Here is a 20171-nt window from a genome sequence, read left to right as displayed (position 1 = left end):
CACCGAAAACTCTACCACAGTTTCTTGATCTGTGAAGCATAGACTGGTCCCTCATCCAAATTGCCAGTGCAAGATTTTAGGAAAACCTGTTCAGGAACAATTAGACTGTCTGCAAGCGCTGAATGGATCTTGAGCTTTGTACAGGAGATGGGTGTAAGAAGTGGCCCACAAGGGAGCTGGTTCCACCAAAAAATCTCTTTCTGAGTTTCTTGATCTATGAAGCATAGACTGGTCTTATATTCAAATTGTGAGTACAAGACAAAATTGATCTTGAACTCCACACAAGATTGGTGTAAGAACTGACCTATATAGTAGTTGATTTCATATTGCCTTTGTCTGGTGCCTTTGTTTCCGTGTGTGTAAAAGAAACTGATACTACAAGAGAACAGTTCAGAAATGTCTAATAGATTGTTGCTCTGATTTGAATTTCAACTTTTTGCATTATTGAAACTGATCTTGAGAAAGTTTTAGTTTTCTCTATTCTTAAAATTTAATTAACTTACCAATTTATTTTTTTTCTGACTTCAGTTTTACAACCCAGATAAAATTTGAAAATTTATGTGACTACTCAGCTCACTTAGTATATGTACTATTTTGAGTAGGATTTTGCCAAGTATTAAATCAATTTTATTCACTGTTTTGATTACGTATTATTTATTTTCTGGCAAATAAATGGCTGGTGCTGACCTACAAACTGAGGAGAAAATTACTTATTAAATAATGATTAGAATTTATGATAATTTATTATCATTAATATTAACAATTTATTGATAAATTAATATTCTTCAAATAAAATGTTTAACCTCCACAGGATTTTAAGACCAAAGGTATTCAACCTTACAACCAAGGATGTTGAACACCGCAATCTTTCATCCATTTCACCAGAATACAGGTAGTCTCATTTGGAAACCTCAGATTGTCTTGAAATAGGTCCGCTACGCGTACATATGGAACTAGCCTTAATTACTTACCCTTTACCCACGTTCAGTTTGGTTATAATTCAATCAATCATTTTTTATTCCTTAATGTACATTTTACAGTTGGACTGGCCCATGGATAGCTAGCTCTAGTCTAGGCGGGCCAGTCTATCAATAGTTACAAATGTTTATTTTTATTTTTATTATTATTATTATTATTATTATTATTATTATTAAATAGGAAAATAGAAAGTTAGGAAAAAGTGAATAAAATAAAAAGAAAAAGTGGGAAAAGAATGAGAAAAGAAGTGAGGGGTAATTAGAGATCCAAATTTGGGGTTACCATTCATTGAAAGTGTAATCTGTCCTGTGGATCTGCACACAATGTTCTGTTTTGGATGCAACTCTGCAAGAAATTTTACCATGCTCGTAAAAGGCATTACAAAAAAACAAAAAATCATTTGGGGTATCTGCAAAACGATTGGCTACAGTATTCAATCAAAATGCATTGTATACCTGACAGCCAATCATTGAGTCAGATAACTAAAAAATACAGCTATTCGATCACAGCACACATCATACTGTATATTTCAAATGTTTTATATTTTTCTTTTTGCGCAAGTCTATCTTGGGACGATAAATTTATGAACCCAGCTTTGAAGTACATGTATGTAAATCATGGCAAAGACAATTATATATTTAATTGTGTACTGAATTTAAGGCAAATTTTATTAGTGACGGTCATAGAAAAGTCATCGTGGCATTGATTATTAGTTCGCACTTCAGAACTGTTTATTTGAAATCAGTTTATTGTAGTCAGTTGAATTGCTGTAGTGTAACACAAACAATTATAGTAGATGTGTTTACGTTAAACAATTTGCATCTTATTTGTGTTTATTCTTCGTCTTTTATTATAAGACGACTGGAAGTACGAAATTTGATAGGGAAGTGGAATAAAGGTAAAACATTTTTGTTTTTGACACTTAAATAAAGGTTCTTATCTTGTTCTTTCAGGTATCAACGGTGGCTGGTTTCAAATGTTCAAGAAGGTGATTTCCCAAAGCATCATTTACACTGTTGAAAAAGTTCCTCTCACATTTTTCGTTAACACGAGAGACAAACTCAAGTAAGTTATGTTGCTAACATTTACTGTGGATTTGATTATTTGATCAGCTATATATGCTGAATGTTACCTCAATCAGCACGTTAAACTAACCCAAGTTTACCGGATTTAAAATCTGTGACAAAAGTCCGTAGCCAGAATGAGTTAATGGGACGAAAACAGTCACATGCTTGCTGTTTTAATGGAAAAAAATCTCGGTAAATAATTAAGAGACTAATTATCAATGCAGGTTTGAGTCAGATTTCGAGATATGATGTCACATCAGGGTAGCAAGAGACCTGCTCCTCGAAAGATGGGTCACTCAGCCAAAGTTGTGCTGGCTGGCAAACCCAGGCGTCTCTCCCTTAGAAGCCTAATCCTATGCCAGAAACGGGTTGTTACCTGTAGGTTTTATGATCGAAACTGCACGCACATCTAAAAGGAAATAATACTTTAAAGTACTTGAACTTGGTTGTAAGAAAATTGTTTGGTTGGTTGGCGTCTTTGCGTTATCCGAAGATGCTGTAAACTGTCTTGTTACAAACCTTGTGCCGTTAGAATGATATTTTTGTTGGCGAGAAATTTTGTTAGAGGGAAATCCAGAGAGATGGGTGTACGAACTGACCTGCAAAGGAGTTGGGTTATCCAAGTATATTTTTTCTCTGGCCCCTGTGTTTGTGTGTCCTTAACATAGCGAGGTTTTCACATCAAAACAGTTCAAAATAGAAACTTGTCTGGTTTTGAAGTTAGACTGTCTGCATCAGCATGATACAAATTGATTGAATTGAGCTAGCGTTAGTACCAACCCGCTAAATGAAAAGGAAACACTGTTCAAATAATGTTCTTACCCTCCACAGCTTTAAAAACCAAAGTTGTTCAACTTAACAAAGATGTTAAACGTGACAATAATTGGTTTCGCTACGATACAGGTGAGCCCCCTTAGATATCTTAAATGGTTACGAATAGGTCCAATATGCGTACATGTGGTACTACGTTCATTGTACTTCAACGGCGTTTGGTTTGGTTGTAACAGCGATCGGGATCCGATTTGGTCAGTGTTGGTTGAGATTGCAATTTAGTTTGAGAATTTTCAAAATAACATATCAGTGCTACTGTGTGGACCGGAGTACAATGTTCTGTTTTACAACCTCAGAACCATATGTAACATGTGTGGCTGGCGGGATTCGCGCGCGAGTGATTTTTGGCGGCGGAACCGCCATTTTATTGATTTTGTGGGAAGTGCGAACCAACCTTGAAAGCTGTTTTGAGATTTTTTATTTAACTTTACCGCTACATAATTCAAGTTGCAAAACGGCAGAGAAATTTCACTACTGAGAATAACGAAACCGGTCATTAGACCAACATTGCGACATTGGTTGAACTTTGCTGCGTATTTAGTATAAGAATATCGAATGCATCGAGCTATAAAAGTTTTGGAACCATGAAGCAAGCTCGTTTGGCCAGGAGAAGTCATATTGGCGTCCTTGTCCATCCGTGTAAAAAGTATCGGTTTTTTAATGGTTGAACGCAAATTACATTTTACGGTAAATTCTTTGCTCTTTTGCCTTCAATGTAAGAGATCGGATTTTGCACTTTAAAATGGATTTTCTAAAAATTGGTACACGAGGAAGGTTTGGTCAATTAATTTCTGGTCTTAAAAAGGAAAAAAAGTACTTCTGTACACCAGGACTGGGACTCGAACTTGCGACCCTGCCTAGTCCCGGAGCGAGAGGCGCGCACCAAACCACAGCGCCATCTCGACTTGATACAGTTTTGCGCTGAAAACTTGACTACATAAGCATACGAGTGGCGCGCACTAATGGTCAGCGTGACGTACCTAAACAGCACACACAATGTAATACTTTCGTGCTTAATTATTTTTGTTTTGTTTTGGGGGGAAATTTTATCTCACTAAAGATACAAACGTAAAATTTATGATCCTCAGCTTTGAAGTATTAAAACGTTGAACAAGCAAATAATTAGAAATTTGTCATGTTTACAGTTATCGCAGCGTTCTGAGATAATAAAATCTAATTTTAATAATCACTAGCTTATGGCCTTGTGAAAAAAAAGCGTGATGTGTTTATCGCAGAACGGAAGAACGGCACAATTTGCATCTTATTTGCGTTTATTCTTGCCTTATATTTTAATTTATACGGAAAGTTAACAGTGACAGTCGGATAAGATTAACTTCTTTTTATTACTTTTTGTTTCCCTTAGGCTTCAACAGCGAGCAGCTTCAAAGTTTGAGAAGATGGCTTTCAAGGACATCATGCACGCTATCGAATGAATCCTCTGAACGCGATGGGCAAACTCGGGTAAGTAGTATTGTTTATATATTTGCTATACGTAATCTTATCTCGTTCATATCAAGGCATTCAACAAACCCAACTTTTCGAGTGTGTAAGGAATTTTAGGTACCGAACTAGACAGATTTTAAACGGTTGAAACCTTTTGTTGCATATTTGGCCGTTAACTTGATTAGACGTCAACAGTACTTTTTCAAACGTGAAGATGAAAGCAAATTCCGCTACTTCCGCTATTTGAATCGTGCCGGTACAGGGACAGCTACATGCAGATTTACATGTGAAAGAAAATACTCTTTCTGAGAAATCGCGCAATGAGAGTATGGAAGTTCAAGTGAAAAAACGTGTCTCGCTATAGTTGGTTTTGATTGTGCCGGTTTTGGTACATTAAGTACAAGTGCATGTAAAATTCGGAGATATGGTTTAAGTTTAAGTCATCGAAGGCATGGTATAAGTCTAAGTAGCTTCTAACTAAGTTGTTACGAGCATGTTCTTTTGGAATAATATTGAATTCTAAGTATCTTAATTGGTGGGCAATATTTGTATGTTTTAAGTCACATTCTCTTTTATTTCAGATGCCTTTGAAATGACCAATGTGGGGAAAGGCGAAAGACAAAAGACAATCTTGCAAATGCCCTGAAAAAATGAGTACCAGACAGGAAAATTCTCAACCTTGGAAGGAAAGCAAAAATTTATGAGGAAAACAGCCACCTCCCCGCCAGCCATCAATATTTAGCATTTCTTTTATATTTATAGCGAGAGTTTTGAGCTCTCGTCCTTGTGGTACAACTTTGCATGCACGCATGCGCGTTTGGTATCATATTTTATAATAAAATTTTTTTAAAGTCTTTTGGCGGGAAACGTTTGTATATGTAAAGTTCACTTGCGACCTCTTATTTCAGATGCCTTGCTTTGGGGAAAGGCGAAAGACAAAAGACAATCTTGCAAATGCCCTGAAAAAAATGAGTACCAGACAGGAAAATTCTCAACCTTGGAAGGAAAGCAAAAATTGATGAGGAAAACAGCCACCTCCCCGCCAGCCCCCAATAATTAGCATTTCTTTTATATTTATAGCGAGAGTTTTGAGCTTTCGCCCTTGTGGTACAACTTTGCATGCACGCATGCGCGTTTGGTATCATATTTTATAATAAAATTTTTTTCTAAGTCTTTTGGCGGGAAACGTTTGTATATGTAAAGTTCACTTGCGACCTCTTATTTCAGATGCCTTAAAAATGACAAGTTTTAAGAAGTGGCCAAAGAAAAATTGTCAACCTTGGATGGAAGGCAAAAATTGATGTGGAACACCGCCACCTCCCCGCCACCACCACTAACTAGCATTTTTTTTATACTTATAGCAAGAGTTTGGTGCACCCATCCTTGTGGTACAGTAGCCTCTAATACGCATGCGTACTAGGGGAGTGTTTCAGTTACAAGAAACCTAATGTACTGCACGTCGTGACTGCAAGTAACTGATAATTTCGTGTCGGTTTAAGCCGAAGTTCAAACTTCGGGTTTCCCGACACGGAGGCATCAGTTACTTGTAAGTCGTGACTGTAAGTAGCCGATAACTTCGTGTTGGGGAATCCGAAGTTTTTTCGGGTTACCCGACACGAAGTTATAGTTACCTACAGTCACGACTTACAAGTAACTGATACCTCCGTGTCGGGAAACCCGAAGTTAGAACTTCGTTTTAAAGCGACACGAAGTTATCAGTTACCTACAGTCACGACGTACAGTAAATTAGGTTTCTTGTAACTGGGACACTCACCTAGTACACATGCGTATTAGAGGCTACTGTACCACAAGGATGGGTGCACCAAACTCTTGCCATAAGTATAAAAGAAATGCTAGTTAGTGGTGGTGGCGGGGAGATGGCGGTGTTCCACATCAATTTTTGCCTTCCTTCCAAGATTGAAAATTTCTTTGTCTGGTACTCGTCATTTGTACGGCATCTGCAAAAGAGCCTTGTAAGCATGGTTTTCAGTAAACTGACACAAGTTTGTAACATGATTAAGTCAATTTATTTTGTAATACTACAGCAGACAAAAACCAATAAAGATTAATATTACAGTACAAATCTTTCGCGTTCAATAAACAACAGTGTACACGTACATGCTAAGTCCCTAACTCTTCGTCTTCTTACCTCCGCCATATTCTGAAGGTGTTATGATCATAATAAAACCTTCATTTACGAACCCTGTGTTATTTTCCTCTGATAGCTACAACTTTCTCGAGTTACCGCGATAATCACAATATGTGGAACTAGATTATGAACTAATGACCCGCGACAGAGTTATATTACTAAACCTTTGAGAAAAATAAAACAATTACATACCGCCGCTGTTTTCCTTCGACAACTACAAAGTTTACGAATAATTAATAGACTTGAAGAAGATTTAAAAATTCTTTCAACATATAACTGCCACTAAGTCTAAATAAACTTAGAAACTTCTATTCGCGATTTGCTGCAAAAAGTAAGTACGAAAGATTGAAGGGTTTTCAGCTAGCCGCGCTGTACGTAAACAACAACAGTAACATGTAAATTATAATGATCACAGAATGACATTCGATAAAATTACCATTTGCATTGTTTTTAGAATAAACAATTTGAATGACTATGAACTTCGCGGATATTCCAGATCGTAAACATTAACTTTTGGTGAGAAAATGCGTCATCCTTTTCATTGCCGCGGCTAACAAACCAGATAAATTCATCGGCACGGGAGCAATTTTTGTCCCTACTCGATTGGGAATAGTGAAGTAAAGAAAATTGAAATTTTCTTTTTTTCTTTCACAAGGAGCCATTGAAACTTACACCGCAGGAAAAAAAATATTCGACACTAATTTTATCCAGCGAGTTTTCACCAGGCTAAAATGAAAGCCTATTTTTTTTTCTTTGAGATAGCCAGCCGGGTTTTTGCCCTTACGGTTTTCAAGTTTCCTTCTCTTGGTAGGTAATTCGACTAAAGTGTCATGACTCCACAAAAATACTGTTTGCCACACAGTCCGATTCCAAAAACTATTTCTTAGAAGTAAGAGATATCTAACCTGTCACCGGTAATACACTATTCGGTAGACATATAAAACCTATCGGCTAGTCACTCTCAGGGATCACCATGGTGTATGATCAATTCATCTTGAGGTTATTAACAGTCTACCCAGGCCTCAGCTGCTCTTCGTGACTGAAAAAGCGTCCTAACTGGAATAAATAAAAACAATTTCTCAGAATTCAGTTACAGCAATATTGCCTATCACTATTTTACGAATAATTTGTCGTTTCATTACGAACAAACAAAAGATGACACATAAAAGGGACTGTGTCACAGTTGAGTTTGGTCTATATTATTTAGTTTAGCCAATTACTCGCTATGAAACACTATAGATCTAAACGCTATAGATCTAACTGACAAAACCATAGCTTCATTACAAACAAATTCCTGGGCGTTATAATTCAAGGTGACAAACAAATGAGATTAAGTTTAAAAACTGTTCATGTCTAACAGTTTTTCAAAAACCCATATCGCAATCCGTTTCAATATAGGTTTTTGAAAACTTGAGAAATTTTCTTTCGAAGGCACAATTCCATAGGCCTTAAAAACAGCGTTCTTATATTTTATTATATCTCTCAGTTAGTACGCGCGCTGTGATTGGTCAATTTAGCGGGCCGTATTCTCCTGTACGGCCCGCTAAAATTTAAAGCTGTTTTTGTTGCCAAAATGTTTCGTGATTTATCGCCAAGTGTTCTTAATTTTTTTGTCTAGTAAAAGTTTAAAACTTTCTTTTACTTCCAAAAATGTGTATTAAAACCTGCTAACGACTTAAGAGTCACTTAACAATGATTTCAAATTGAGTCGTTTTGCTCTCCAGGTGCGTCAGAATTTGAAGCCGTTCCGGCGTGAATAGAAATCGTTCCCGAGCCCGTCAGACACACAGTAGAGATATAATAAACAATCAGATGTTTACTGCGTGGTGTAGTGGAGATCACTGTCGCTTTTCAATCCGAAATTCAAGACGGTCACAGGTTCAAATACAGCTCGGATCGTTATTTTTTCCTTTTTCTTTCCTTTTTATATTTTTATTTATTTCTTTTTTTCAATGGACGCGCTTGTTTACTGTTTGTACCCTTTCAAAATTGAGATAGAATTAAAGAAAAAATCATAAAAATAAACAAACAAAGAGGAACTGTCCGTGGTTGATTAGTAATTTCTCGAACTGACTACAAGTCAACTCAGTCAGGGCGGTAAATCAGCATTGAGATGAAGGTATGAATAATTCCACCGGATTAAATTTATAATTATTTGACAGCAGCTAGGCAAGGTTACCAAAATATCCTCGTTGGACGATTATTATTTTTTGTGTTCATAGTAGGAGCCATAGTTCTTAAATTATTTCAAAACGTTTATAACATTCTCCAAGGGCAATCGCCTTTGCTTTGTCACGTGACCACAAGTGACCAAGGCCCTATAGAACAATGAAGGCACGAGCAAAGAAAATTTACATTTTGATCAACCGAAACAAACGAATAATTTTCCTCTCTTACTCTCGCAACATTTTCGCAACGAAATATAAAACACTTTCTCCGTGTTTCTATCAAATTACAGAAACACTTGTGAAAGTTTGACGAACACGAAAAAGACGTGGAAACATTCGCTTAATTTGAGTCTCCAGAAATTGCTAGGGGTCTTCATGTAAGTCCCAATCCCTCTCCTCTATCTTCCCAGTGTCACAGACCCCTTGATCAAACAAAAAACAACATTAGTTTTAAAGGTCAAACTGATTCATCTGCCCAATATATCAAGTTAAATTGAAGCACACAAGTTTGGACCTAAAAAAACATAGCTAACTGGTTCAGCCAATTCCCATTTAACAATTATAATATTATTACCCTGGGAACTCAATGTTTGTTTTAGTATTGTCTCATAACCCCTAGGCTCGATTACCAGCCGCTGTTCGGGAAAAGAGCCCGCGCTCCTCCCCCGAACTCCTAAAAATGACTTAGCCGTTTTTGACTTAGATGCAGTGGTGATCTTATGTGTCGAAAGAGGGATACAGATTCATGGTGTTCGACCATTAAATAATTTGACAGCTGGCGATGTACATCGGACGTTATGTAAACAAAAGCAAACTTCTTCTTTATCTGCGACGTATGGTGAGAGATTGACTAGAAACACGTCAAATCGGCTTTGGACCTGCCTTTTACAGCAAATGAGGTTAGAAGATTTCGAAATTATCAGCTCTGTGTCTATTTCAACTTAACATAGGTCAAGTCATGAGGCGCATGCTAAAATACACGTCTAACCCGTAAATTGAAATTTGACGAGGGAATGGTCAAATATTTTCCATTTTTAGCGTACTTTGAAAAGCTCTCGCGTCGCTCACAATCATTTGCCCAAAGAAATTTTTACAGGAATCTGTATACCATCCTTCTGCGATTCAACCACCAGAAGCTTGATCCATTTGAAGGTTTCGCACATGGTGAAAATTAATTATATTCACGAAGTACTTTTAAGTGAATGAAATACATGTCTTCGAAATTAAATTATTTTGCACCCAAAAAGACAACGCAACATTCCCAAAAATCAACCCAGTACACATTAAAACATTGCACAAAAATATTTGAGTGTTTTAAAGACGGAAGAATGACGTGGTTTTGCATGCGAGGCTCTCAAACTTGCTTAATAAAATGGTGCGTCAAATGACGATTTTAACGGAATTTGGTTATTTGCCTATTTCTTTGAAATAAAAGGATATTTTGCCAAAAAAAACTATCCAGTAGTTTTTGTCATGCCCTAGCCTATCTACCATGAAAATATGAGCGAAATCGAATTTTCGACCCTTGCCGAGTTATTTTCCATTTCTATGGACAGGGACTCTTAAAACACTTCTTGGCTTCTCCACTGGTTAAAACTGATTCCATGTTGCCATGTGCTTGTTCAGTAAAAGATCACAGAAGACATCAAAATGTGGTAAGAATATCAGTGATTCACTCAACTATCGTCCCATACACCGTATATTTTTTACCGCACTTTGACCTCATCTGCGATCTACTACTAAACAGATGCACAGCAACATGGAATCTATTTGTTAACCTATTGAGCCCCAATTACGCATATATGCGTAACTAGGGTAACTAAAAGATAATAATGCTGCGGTACATTCTGTTGGGAGTGACATATTTTACACAGTGATTCTGTACTGATACGCATTAAATGTCTCATGTATGTTGCCAAATGTGTCGAGGACGCGTCCATCGCGATGTGCGAAGATGATAACGCTTTAGCTTAAATTCATGTTTGGATGAAAAGGAATAGATTGCAGCATATAGGACAGCAGCGTGTTCTACGGGTTTCGTTTGTTTTAATATTCTACAAGCTTTAGTAACGACGGTTTCTCTTCATTTAAGAATTCGGCCAAGGAGGTGAGACTGCTAAGAAATGACATACTAAGTTTAAAATTAAGATGTCACAATTAATCGTCCAGATTTACAAACTTTCACATACTGCATTAAGAACAAAAGCAAGAGTTGTGAAAGCCGGGCACAATCTCCTTCACATCGTTTTACAGGCAAATCAAAGCAAAACATAACCACTAATCTTTCTCACTGGAATCCGCGCGAAAAGGGCGACGGCTCGGTCAAGCCGTAGACGTCCTCGTGTTGTTCGTGGCGCAACGCGGCACTCTGGTAAAAAGTGGCGCAGTGCACTCTGGTTAAATGCAATGAATTCTGGTAAAAAGTGATGAATTTGAGAATTCGTACCCCCTTCTATACATTCTTCTTAAATCCTGATTATGTTGCTGCTCGCTCGCTACGCTCGCTCCGCAGTGCTCTTTGTATCACTTGTGACATCATCAATTTAAATGTCATCAGATATTCTTGATAAGCAGATAGTAGACTAGGCTAGGCCTTTCCGTACAATGGTCAGGTTGAGATATCGACGACATTCTGACGTCGCAAATCGAAAAACAACGTTTAACTTATCAGTTTTGGTGCAAAAACGGTGGTAAGATGGCCCACTACGCCTATGATTGATCAAGGTCCATTTCTAGGCTTCGCCCGTAGTTAACATCCAGCTTTTCACGGCAGCCAGAAAGAACATGCAACGTAAAAGGTAGCCAGAGTAAAAGGGCCGAGAAAAAAAGAAAGGAAAGGGGCAACAAACAAAATTGAGAACGGTTAATGGACAAAAAAAGTCCAAATTTTGGCTTATGCGCATGCCCCGAATTGAAATATTGCTCAATTTTGTACCTAATCCTCGAAAAAACTCTCCTTTTGGTAAGAAAAAAAGCTTTCTTAGCAAAACTTATTAGGCTTATTTAGCGCCATGGCAGCCAAAAAACCTGACTAAATGGTTAAAAACGGTATTTCTGGCGAAAGTCTGGTATCAAAGGGTTAAATTGGCAATTTTAAAGAACAGGATTTCTCTTAATTTTCAGATAGACCACGTTCAGACCTTATGAAAAAAATATAAAAAAAAATTAATTGGAAAAAATTGATTCTTTGACACAAAGTCATTATTAAGCTCTAACTGACAGCAGTGTCACCAGAATCATCAAGTTGTCACACAGTTGTCGCCAGAAGCAGGGGTGTCTGGAAAATACGAATAGCGAATAGCGAATAGCGAATAGTCACGAATAGCGAACAGCGAATAGTCCCGAATAACGAATAGCGAATAGTACGAATAGTGCGAATAGTCTCGAATAGTGCGAATAGTGGCGAACAATCTCGAATAGTGACGAACAGTGGCAAATAGTGGCAAATCGTAGCAAATAGGGTACCCAGTATCTCGCAGTAAACCTTGCAGCAACGTAGGATGGGATTTTCCCACTAAAAAGCACAGACGCTTAACAGGACAAAAGGTGTTTCTAAACGTGATTTCTTCTGTTTCAACCACTGCAAAAGCATAATTACGTCTATATCAGGTTATCCTTGTGTTTTCTGTTTCTTAATGTCGGTGATGGACAGCCCTAGCCTGAGTCCGGAGAAGAAAAGGTAATAAATTCACATAAATTCTGTTGCTTATTTGGATAATTAATTAACGCAGGATATTAGATCTAAAGCGGTGACTATTGACGACTATTTGTCACTATTCGCCACTTTTCGCAACTGTTCGCCACTATTCGTACTATTCGAGACTATTCGCACTATTCGGGACTATTTGCTATTTGCTATTCATGACTATTCGCTATTCGCAATTCGGGTTTTCCAGACACCCCCTGAAGCAGTGACGAGGACACAAGCACAACGTGTTTGTTGTTGAGATATTTTTAGTTTTGTACTGGATCTTCTGCCTGCAGTTTGAGTAGCTGTGCATTTGGAAAGTTTTAGCTGATATTTTTCATGCCATCAAAGTGTATTTCCAGGGCTGTGCTCTAGAAGCGCCCGGGTGCCACAGGTGACGAGCCTCTGCCTTTGGGTGACTGGAAGAACTTACTTTTTTCATATAAGCTGAGGTGCTGGGCACCTTTAGGCTCCTAGTAATTTTTCTTGGACCACAGCACTGACTTAAAATAAATCTATACAGAATTGGGGTTAAGCTTATTCCTATTGCTAAAATTAAAACATCTACTAAAGTTTATTTGTATCATAGTAAACTTAATCAAGGTGCTTAATGATTGGAGAACTTACCACTTCTTCACTAAAAGTCTAATTTCCTAGCTGGTTCTACAACTACATGTAAGCCAAGCTTGTGTTGTATTGCTTCAGGAGAAAATGGCGTTTGGATGTTTAGACAAACAAAGTCCTAAAACCTAAGGAGGGAGATAACACGTACAAGGGTGAAGTTACTGAAAACAAGAAGAAGCTTTTGGCTCCTGCCATTTTGAATTCTTCCACAGTTTAGAGTAGTCTGCATGTAGCTGTACCAACCCTTGTAGGGTAATTTTGATCGAACGTTGGTCACTGATATCCTTTGACACTCAGCAAATGACATCTGCAGATTGCAGACTGTAGACAGCAGACTGCAGACTGGAGATTTTTAACCCAATTTTGTACTTCCATTTCTGTTACCGAAAGCTACAGTGTAACTGTAAACAAGGTAACCTGAGCACTATTCAGGCTAAACTGAGTGCTATTTAGGCCTAAGTGTAGTCTGCAACTGGGGTCTACAAATATAATACACTGGTTGACACTCTACTGTGGGTGCCTTTGGTACACATGATCATGGTGTATGACATTTGCAGACTGCAGACTGCAGAATTTTTAACAAATGCAGCTATCAGTGTTATGCAAGAGGGGGGACCAAGGCACAAGGTGGGCACTTTGAACGTCTGTGCGCACCCCACGTGGGGAATTTTAGCAAACTTTGAACATAAATGTTGGCCCCGGGATCGGGAAGTTTGAACAATGCCAAAAAATGCTGGCCCCAGGGTCGGGAAGTTTGAACAACGTTAAAACAACGAAAAGCGACCAGGGTTTTTAATGCGGGGAGCTTGGATACGAGTGTTCCACCGTCTTGAAAGTACCCAGAATTCCCAGGAGTTCGAGCATGTTTTCCACGCTTTCCAGTTGCAATAAACTGGAGGAACGAAAGGTAAGATAAATCTTTTTAAATTCATTGAAGAATACTGCACTTTGTTGAAACTACAGCTAGAGGGCCAATAATGACTTGAAGAAAGAACCAAGATAAACTTTAACATTCATAATTGAAATTTTTAGATTCTATGAAAAACTAGAATAACTGTACATGTTGACCCTAGAATAGTGAGTGGTAATATTTTGGGGTTTGCAAATTCATCAGCTGAGTGCAAATTATTAGAGAAAACAAAGTCAAATTGAAGCTTGTTTTCGCAGCTTCATAAGTATATAAATTTCATATATAAAGAGAGCAGAGCCTCCCCACTGCCTTTCACTGGAGCAGCATGATCAATGAAAAAGTCTTGTCAAATGCAAGCACATATTCTTTACTTCAGATGGCTTGAAATTCTCGGTCTGGTAGGTAACTTCGAACTCAAAACCTTTTCCCAAGCTGAGGAACTTTGAATTGAAATCTTATCCCAAGGGTTAGGAAGTTTGATTCCAAATTTTTGTTTCGATCAAAGTCCCCACCCTATCCCGTGGTTCCCCCCCCCCCCACCCCCTCAGGCATAACATTGATAGCTGCATAATACAACTATGTTATGTTGCATTCCCCTTTCCATTTTTGAAAGCAAACTGTAAACACTGTAAACAGGCTAATGTGAGAACTATTCAGGCTAACCTGACTGATTTCAGACTAACAGGAGTGCCAGTTAGCTTTAAATGTAGTCTGCAGTCTGCAGTCTGCAAATCAAATACACCAACATCATCCAAACAAGAACCTCTTGTGCTTCCCTTTATAAATTATCTAAGAACAAAGAATCCGTACAAAATACGGCCTGTAGCAGATCCAAACAGAGAAACAAGTGACGATTCTGATTTTAAAAGTCAAATATTACAGCTTTATTAGGTAACTTAAAAGTTACCTAATCAGCTTGAGTTAAACAGACTCATCTCTAATGGGGACATCTCAACAAATACTGTGCTTAAGGTTTGTTGGTTTATTTATCCCTGATAACGCAGAATATCTCTGATAGGCACAAATGTCACGTTCATGTCCTGTCTTATTACCTAGTCTGGTAGCTCTCAGTTAAATATTTAAGGTAGTTAAAAAGCTTACCTTATGCGTCCATTCCTCCGGAGGTCTTCAAACACAACATCTCCTCATTCAACAATATGGCTTCCACATGCAAAAAAACCTGAAAAAGTAAAGAAATTTAGCTTATGCCTCAGATCAGGTAACATCAACCCACTGATACAAGTCTTCGGACAAACCCTTGAAATTACGTTAACACAATTTTCCACTATTTACCTTTCACAAATGCAAGATGGCGGAGACGAACTGCGCTCGCAAAGATCAGAGGGAAAAAGCGGTTGGCAGACGGGAGGGAGAGGTGGGGAGAGGGGCTGTCTGCGCAATTCGTGGAAGGGGTGGCGGAGGGCAAGCCGTCCCCAAAAACTGTGGATTACCAAATTCCACCATTATCAAAGAGTTTAAGGTTTAGTTATTTAACAAGACACGAAAAACTTCGACTCATCTTCTTGCGAACATTATAAATGCAGAACCGCAAATTCCAACTGACGAATTCCTGGATGACTGCTTGTTTGTTTGATTGTAGGAAACTGTTGAAAGGAATACCATGAAAGTGCCAGCATCAAGTTTTGCGGCGCGTTTTTTTCTTCCCCTAATAGGTTCAGATCTTGGGGAAAATAATAAATGACCTTTTCAGCGTATGCTGGGTTATATGGTATCAGAGGCAACAGTATTCACAGGCCAGCTGCAATCCTGTTTACCTCTGTATTCAGCCGCCCCCGTAAACCCACTAGATTGCGAAGAATGTCAATTTTTCTCTATCAATCCGTTAAGCAAAATTAACGGTACGATATGGGCGAACCACGAGTACAGTAGCACCTCCCACTAACCCTCACCTCCCTACAACGGCCACTTTAAAAAACATAGCCCCCCTACAATTTTGGGCATAGATGGTCCCACACATATAGTCCCATGCATCTCGGGTGCGAACAGATGATCCCATAGTTCTCGGGCCAAGAGGAAGAATTAGAATACACATACTCCTAAAAACTATATACAGATCCCTTGATCATTCATACTGACGAGAGAATACTTTCCCACTAATTTCCAAAACGCGGAAAAATTCAGTTCCTCAGGATTCATGTTAACAGCGCAGTTTCTCCCTGCTTTTAGCGCTATCTCCAGAGGTTACATTGACTGTCCTTTCCCGTTCCAATACTCTAACGCGTTCCCTTCCGAGTTTGGTCATCACGGAAATTCAACTTGCATCGTCTTACCACAATTTTCTTTAGTCTCTGTGTTCATTAACTTGAGGGTTCCCCGTTGTGTTCCTCCCCCAACCCCGCTTTCCGTATTCCTTGTTTTGGCGCCACTCCCAGAGCTTTAAATTTTTTTGCAATACGCTACTCCTAGTAAATTTGATCATCAGTTTAATTTGATTATCTCTTGCCTCTTTCACACGTCTCCCCTTGTCCATTAGCTCGCGAGTTCCCCAGTGTGTGTCAGCCCCTCCACCCCCCTCCCCCCGCTTCCACCGCATTACGCACTCGCCATTTTCGTGCTTTTTCCAGAGGATCAATTGTATCGAACTTTCTTTTCGTGCGCGTTTCCCTGCAAATCTGGTCATTAATTCAAAGTGCCTCGCTCTTTTGCATCCTGTGTTGATTATCTGTGCCTGTTTTTATGCATATTCTTATCCAGTAATTGAGATTTTCCCACTGCGCGTTCCTCACTTACATGACGCGACCTCTGTTTTACGCTTTTTCCAGCGTTTCCAATGTATCTCAGTGCTCTCTTGCGATTCGCGGTTTTTCCAGAGATTATTTTGCATCTAACTTTCTGTTGTTCCCACGCACGTTTCCTCGCAACTTTTGTTATGAAATTAAGTTTCCCGTCTTGTACTACGTGGAGTTTCTGTAACATTTTGAATGCTCCTCTTTAGCTTGTTAATTGTTAATTTCCCAATTTTTCTAGCGTATTACAATGTATATGCACTTCCCTCTTAGCGCACTACAATTGTTCGGGAAAACCTCTTTAACTCGGATAAATTAAAACACCATATTAAAATATTAGAAACTGGTCATTGGGTTAATGAGCTTCAGAGAGCCCAATCTCGTCATTTTGGAGCTGGACCCGTTTTGTCTCGATACTCACAAATTCAAACGGCGATATATTTGCTAATCATAATGAGCTATAGCTTTGAAGAATACAAAAGCAAAAACCGACACAACGTAGAATGATTTTTTGAAGGTGTACTATATTTCGACTGGCCAAACCAGCCTTCTTCAGGTAGCTTTGACGCTTTCACACAGTAGACAGGCAGATAAACCCCTTCCAGTTGAGAAAAGCTGTGATTCATATGCTGGGTTTATTTTGAAAATTTTTAAAGGTGTTTAATCAAATATTGAAATGTTTAAGGCGTCAAACGTTTTTAACTTTGGTAGGTTCGGAAACGTCTTTTATTTGCACATGTTCTCGAAGATGAGACGCTTATGCAGTTATCATGATAATCTATTCATAATTTATTTTGGATGACAAATTTGTACAATATATTACATTTTTCTGTTTTACAACTCTCTCTGCGCAATTTATATGGGGCATGGTCACAAAATATATTATATTCTTTAGCAAGTGACAAGCGACAAGTGACGTGAGTTTGTTTGCCTCGAACTGGCCCGATTTGACAAGAGTTACAGAGCATAGTTAAAAATTTCATTCATCCGGAAGAAGAATGTGATGGAAGAAACGGATGAGGAAAAAGAAGAGGACTCATGCTACATAGAGAGACAAAAATTTGTTTTTAATCATGGCTTTCATGAAACGGTTTTAAAACATCTATCTTACGCATGAATTTTTTTTTAAATTACACCTGATTTTTATAATAAATAGCTAATCCGTTGAGGCATGTTCGTTAGCTATTGGCGAATCGAATCGAAATATGTTGGATTTCACTAAAGTGTAGCTGACTTCGACAAAACTAAAACCTGTAAGCGTCAAAATTGATTACTCTCGACGACTTGATTTGTCTTTGTGATACAGCAGCAGCTTGGACAATTTTTGTGGCTTTTTGTTACACTGTTGATGATGAAAGTTAGCTGATGAATTCACAAGAATTTCTAGCGTTATTACTAACTACAGAAACTTGGGTTCTACAAAAATGAAATCAACGTTTTGATGGAAGTTAAATGACCATATGTAGACCTAACAAATCAGTTGTTTCTTCTCATCTTGTCTGCGATAAATCAATAAAAAGACAAGCGTGAAGAGCTTGTCTCCAAAAGTTAAGCAGCGTTTTTGACTTAAGTCTAATCTATTTTAGTTAAAAGGTCTTCAGTGAGGAGTCTTGGAATGCTGAACATCTGCCCGTCACATTCGGCGAAACACCCCAACTTGTGTTACACACGAGGGACATGTATGAATGACATCTTTCAAAGGATCAAAGCAAAATGGAATCAAACAGCAACCAGCATCACATCTAAGAGAAAATAATAATAATAATAAAAAAGTCGAGTTCTACAACATTTTTCTATTACTAAAACAGTGTATTGACTTAAATCTTTCCACAATCTAAATTACAGCTCGCAAAGAAGTAAATGTAAATGTAAATGACCGTGGTGGTAACACCTTTACCAAAACACGATTACAGCAAGCAAATCTTGTATTGATATTTGTTCAGTACGTCATGTTACAGGGTATAATATGTCGTATACACTGTACGTAATTAATTTAAAGAGAAACGTAGGAGCGACCTTTTACTTTTTTTCTCATTTTCGCACGGAAAGTATTGAAATCTAAGTAGGCTCGTTACTCGGCAATGGAAATCCGCTTTAATTCAATATGCAATGCATTCTGTAGTCTGATTCGACAAAACACGATCATGTGGGGGATATTTAAGCACAGCACCTGTTTATAATGAACTATAGTGCATTGTGTCACTTTCTAAGAATATTCCGCACGTAGCACTTTAGTGTTGGGTTAGTCTTTGTTATTTTAATCCAACCTACCTTTCTAAACCTTTCAATCTCAAATTTAAAAGCTGATAAGCTTCATAAAATCTGCGCACGATATTTACAAACGCTATCGAACTGCTCCATCTATCTCTACGTCTGACTGACCGCAAAACCTGACAATTTTTAGGCGGAAATGAAACCAAACAGCCAAATCTGCCTGTCTAAATCGATATGAGAATGTTTACAGGCTTCCCACCGAAGGACTAAAAAGCAATGTTTACAAACACAACTCAAGTTCATTAATATTGAGGTTGTTTCGCGGAAGTCTACTGAAGGACGACTTTGCATCTAATATTACAGGTACACAGATTACCCTGTAAAAGTTTCTAAAATTGCTCCCACTGTTTGCATTTACCATCAGTGAAACCAGAAGAAAATAAGATTGGTAGCTGGAATATTCGGAGAAAAGTTAAGCGTTATGGAGGATTAAAAGTCATTAAAATTTAACATAGCACGTAACTGTTTCTCTTTTTGGACACTGAAAATGGTTTCGTTAAAGCTGTCGCTTTCCTAATCGGTGTTGTGCCTTAAATTCTTGTTTCTGTTCACACTTATGGATTTGATATAAAACCAAGATAAACCGAGTTCTTGCTAGAGATATCGAGTAACAAAACGAAATGTTTTCACGTTTAATTTGAATCCTAAACATCATTTATATAGAAGACGCGCGGAATAGCGACTAAAACGAAAATAAATAAAATAATTTTGCAACACATACCCAATAACACACAACCCCAGGCAAGCGAGCCATGTTAAAGTCCCAGTAACAAAGGTAGTCGCTGTAACAATGTTTGCTCGGCAGTTCGGGCAAGTCATGGCTACTGGGACTTCACCGAAGTTAATGGCGAGTATCTGTGTGGCCGGCTGTTGAATAATCGTGGTAGTAGTGGATGTCGCGGGATAACCTGGCTGAGTCGGATAACCAGCGACGGCCGGTTGATAACCATGTTGCTGAGGTGGATAACCAGGTTGTGTCGGGTTATATCCAGGCTGTGGATACGCCGAAACAGGCGGTTGTTGATCGGGGTATGGTGGCGGCGGTTTCTCACCCATGTTCGTTCGCTTTTCCTGCCTGTAAATGAGTTCGCTGTCTTTAAAAATAAGCAGTGACGTAGTTGAAGGTTGCTAAGCACATAAAACAGCTTGCGATTGGGAAATATTATTTACCATAATAGTTTCTTTGCAGCTGTCAGCGTTAAAAAGTTCAAATTAAACAAGATATCACCATTTTAAAAGTCTCTTCTCAATGTCTCCCAATATTGTTTTCTCAAGAACATTTCATTCCAACA

The 20171-nt window shown here is 38.3% G+C and overlaps 1 protein-coding gene and 2 long non-coding RNA genes across 6 annotated transcripts in view; 1 reads left to right on the top strand and 2 right to left on the bottom strand.

Moving 5' to 3' along the window:
• LOC145469041 (uncharacterized) overlaps positions 1–6475 on the top strand; it is a 10177-nt gene extending 3702 nt beyond the window's left edge. The window contains exons 2-6 of one of the 4 annotated variants that reach the window (XR_014042263.1): positions 1–892; positions 1932–2043; positions 2877–2948; positions 4240–4337; positions 4901–6475. The exon at positions 1–892 is cut by the window's left edge and continues 371 nt beyond it. This is a non-coding gene — a long non-coding RNA (uncharacterized LOC145469041). Of the gene's footprint in view, positions 893–1931; positions 2044–2079; positions 2949–4239; positions 4338–4900 lie in introns of those variants that run through there. The other 3 variants (XR_014042264.1, XR_014042261.1, XR_014042262.1) reach the window with 3 other exon arrangements.
• LOC145469042 (uncharacterized) lies at positions 6324–16756 on the bottom strand. Its single transcript, XR_014042265.1, has 5 exons — positions 15152–16756; positions 14960–15038; positions 14522–14583; positions 12952–13073; positions 6324–7524 (listed from the first exon to the last, which is right to left on the bottom strand). It is a non-coding gene; the product is annotated as an uncharacterized LOC145469042 (long non-coding RNA).
• Positions 16757–17042: 286 nt separating this feature from the next.
• On the bottom strand, positions 17043–20013 carry LOC145470849 (lipopolysaccharide-induced tumor necrosis factor-alpha factor homolog). Its single transcript, XM_081454728.1, has 2 exons — positions 19601–20013; positions 17043–18347 (listed from the first exon to the last, which is right to left on the bottom strand). Exons 1-2 carry the CDS (start codon positions 19933–19935, stop codon positions 18239–18241), a joined length of 444 nt encoding a protein of 147 aa, XP_081310854.1. The 5' UTR covers positions 19936–20013; the 3' UTR covers positions 17043–18238.
• Between the last annotated feature and the right edge of the window lie 158 nt (positions 20014–20171).

Source organism: Orbicella franksi, chromosome 15 (genome assembly GCF_964199315.1).
Source record: "Orbicella franksi chromosome 15, jaOrbFran1.1, whole genome shotgun sequence".
In the NCBI taxonomy this organism is placed as follows: Eukaryota; Metazoa; Cnidaria; class Anthozoa; order Scleractinia; family Merulinidae; genus Orbicella; species Orbicella franksi.
Note: the sequence above shows the minus strand (reverse complement) of the source record. Positions and strands in the feature narration are given on the sequence as shown.

Coding starts and splice junctions, on each gene's coding strand:
- LOC145470849 (XM_081454728.1), bottom strand. CDS start 19,935: ATGGGTGAGAAACCGCCGCCACCATACCCCGATCAACAACCGCCTGTT. Junction 18,348..19,600: donor CTGGGGTTGTGTGTTATTGG/GTATGTGTTGCA, acceptor ATTTTCTCTTAG/ATGTGATGCTGGTTGCTGTT.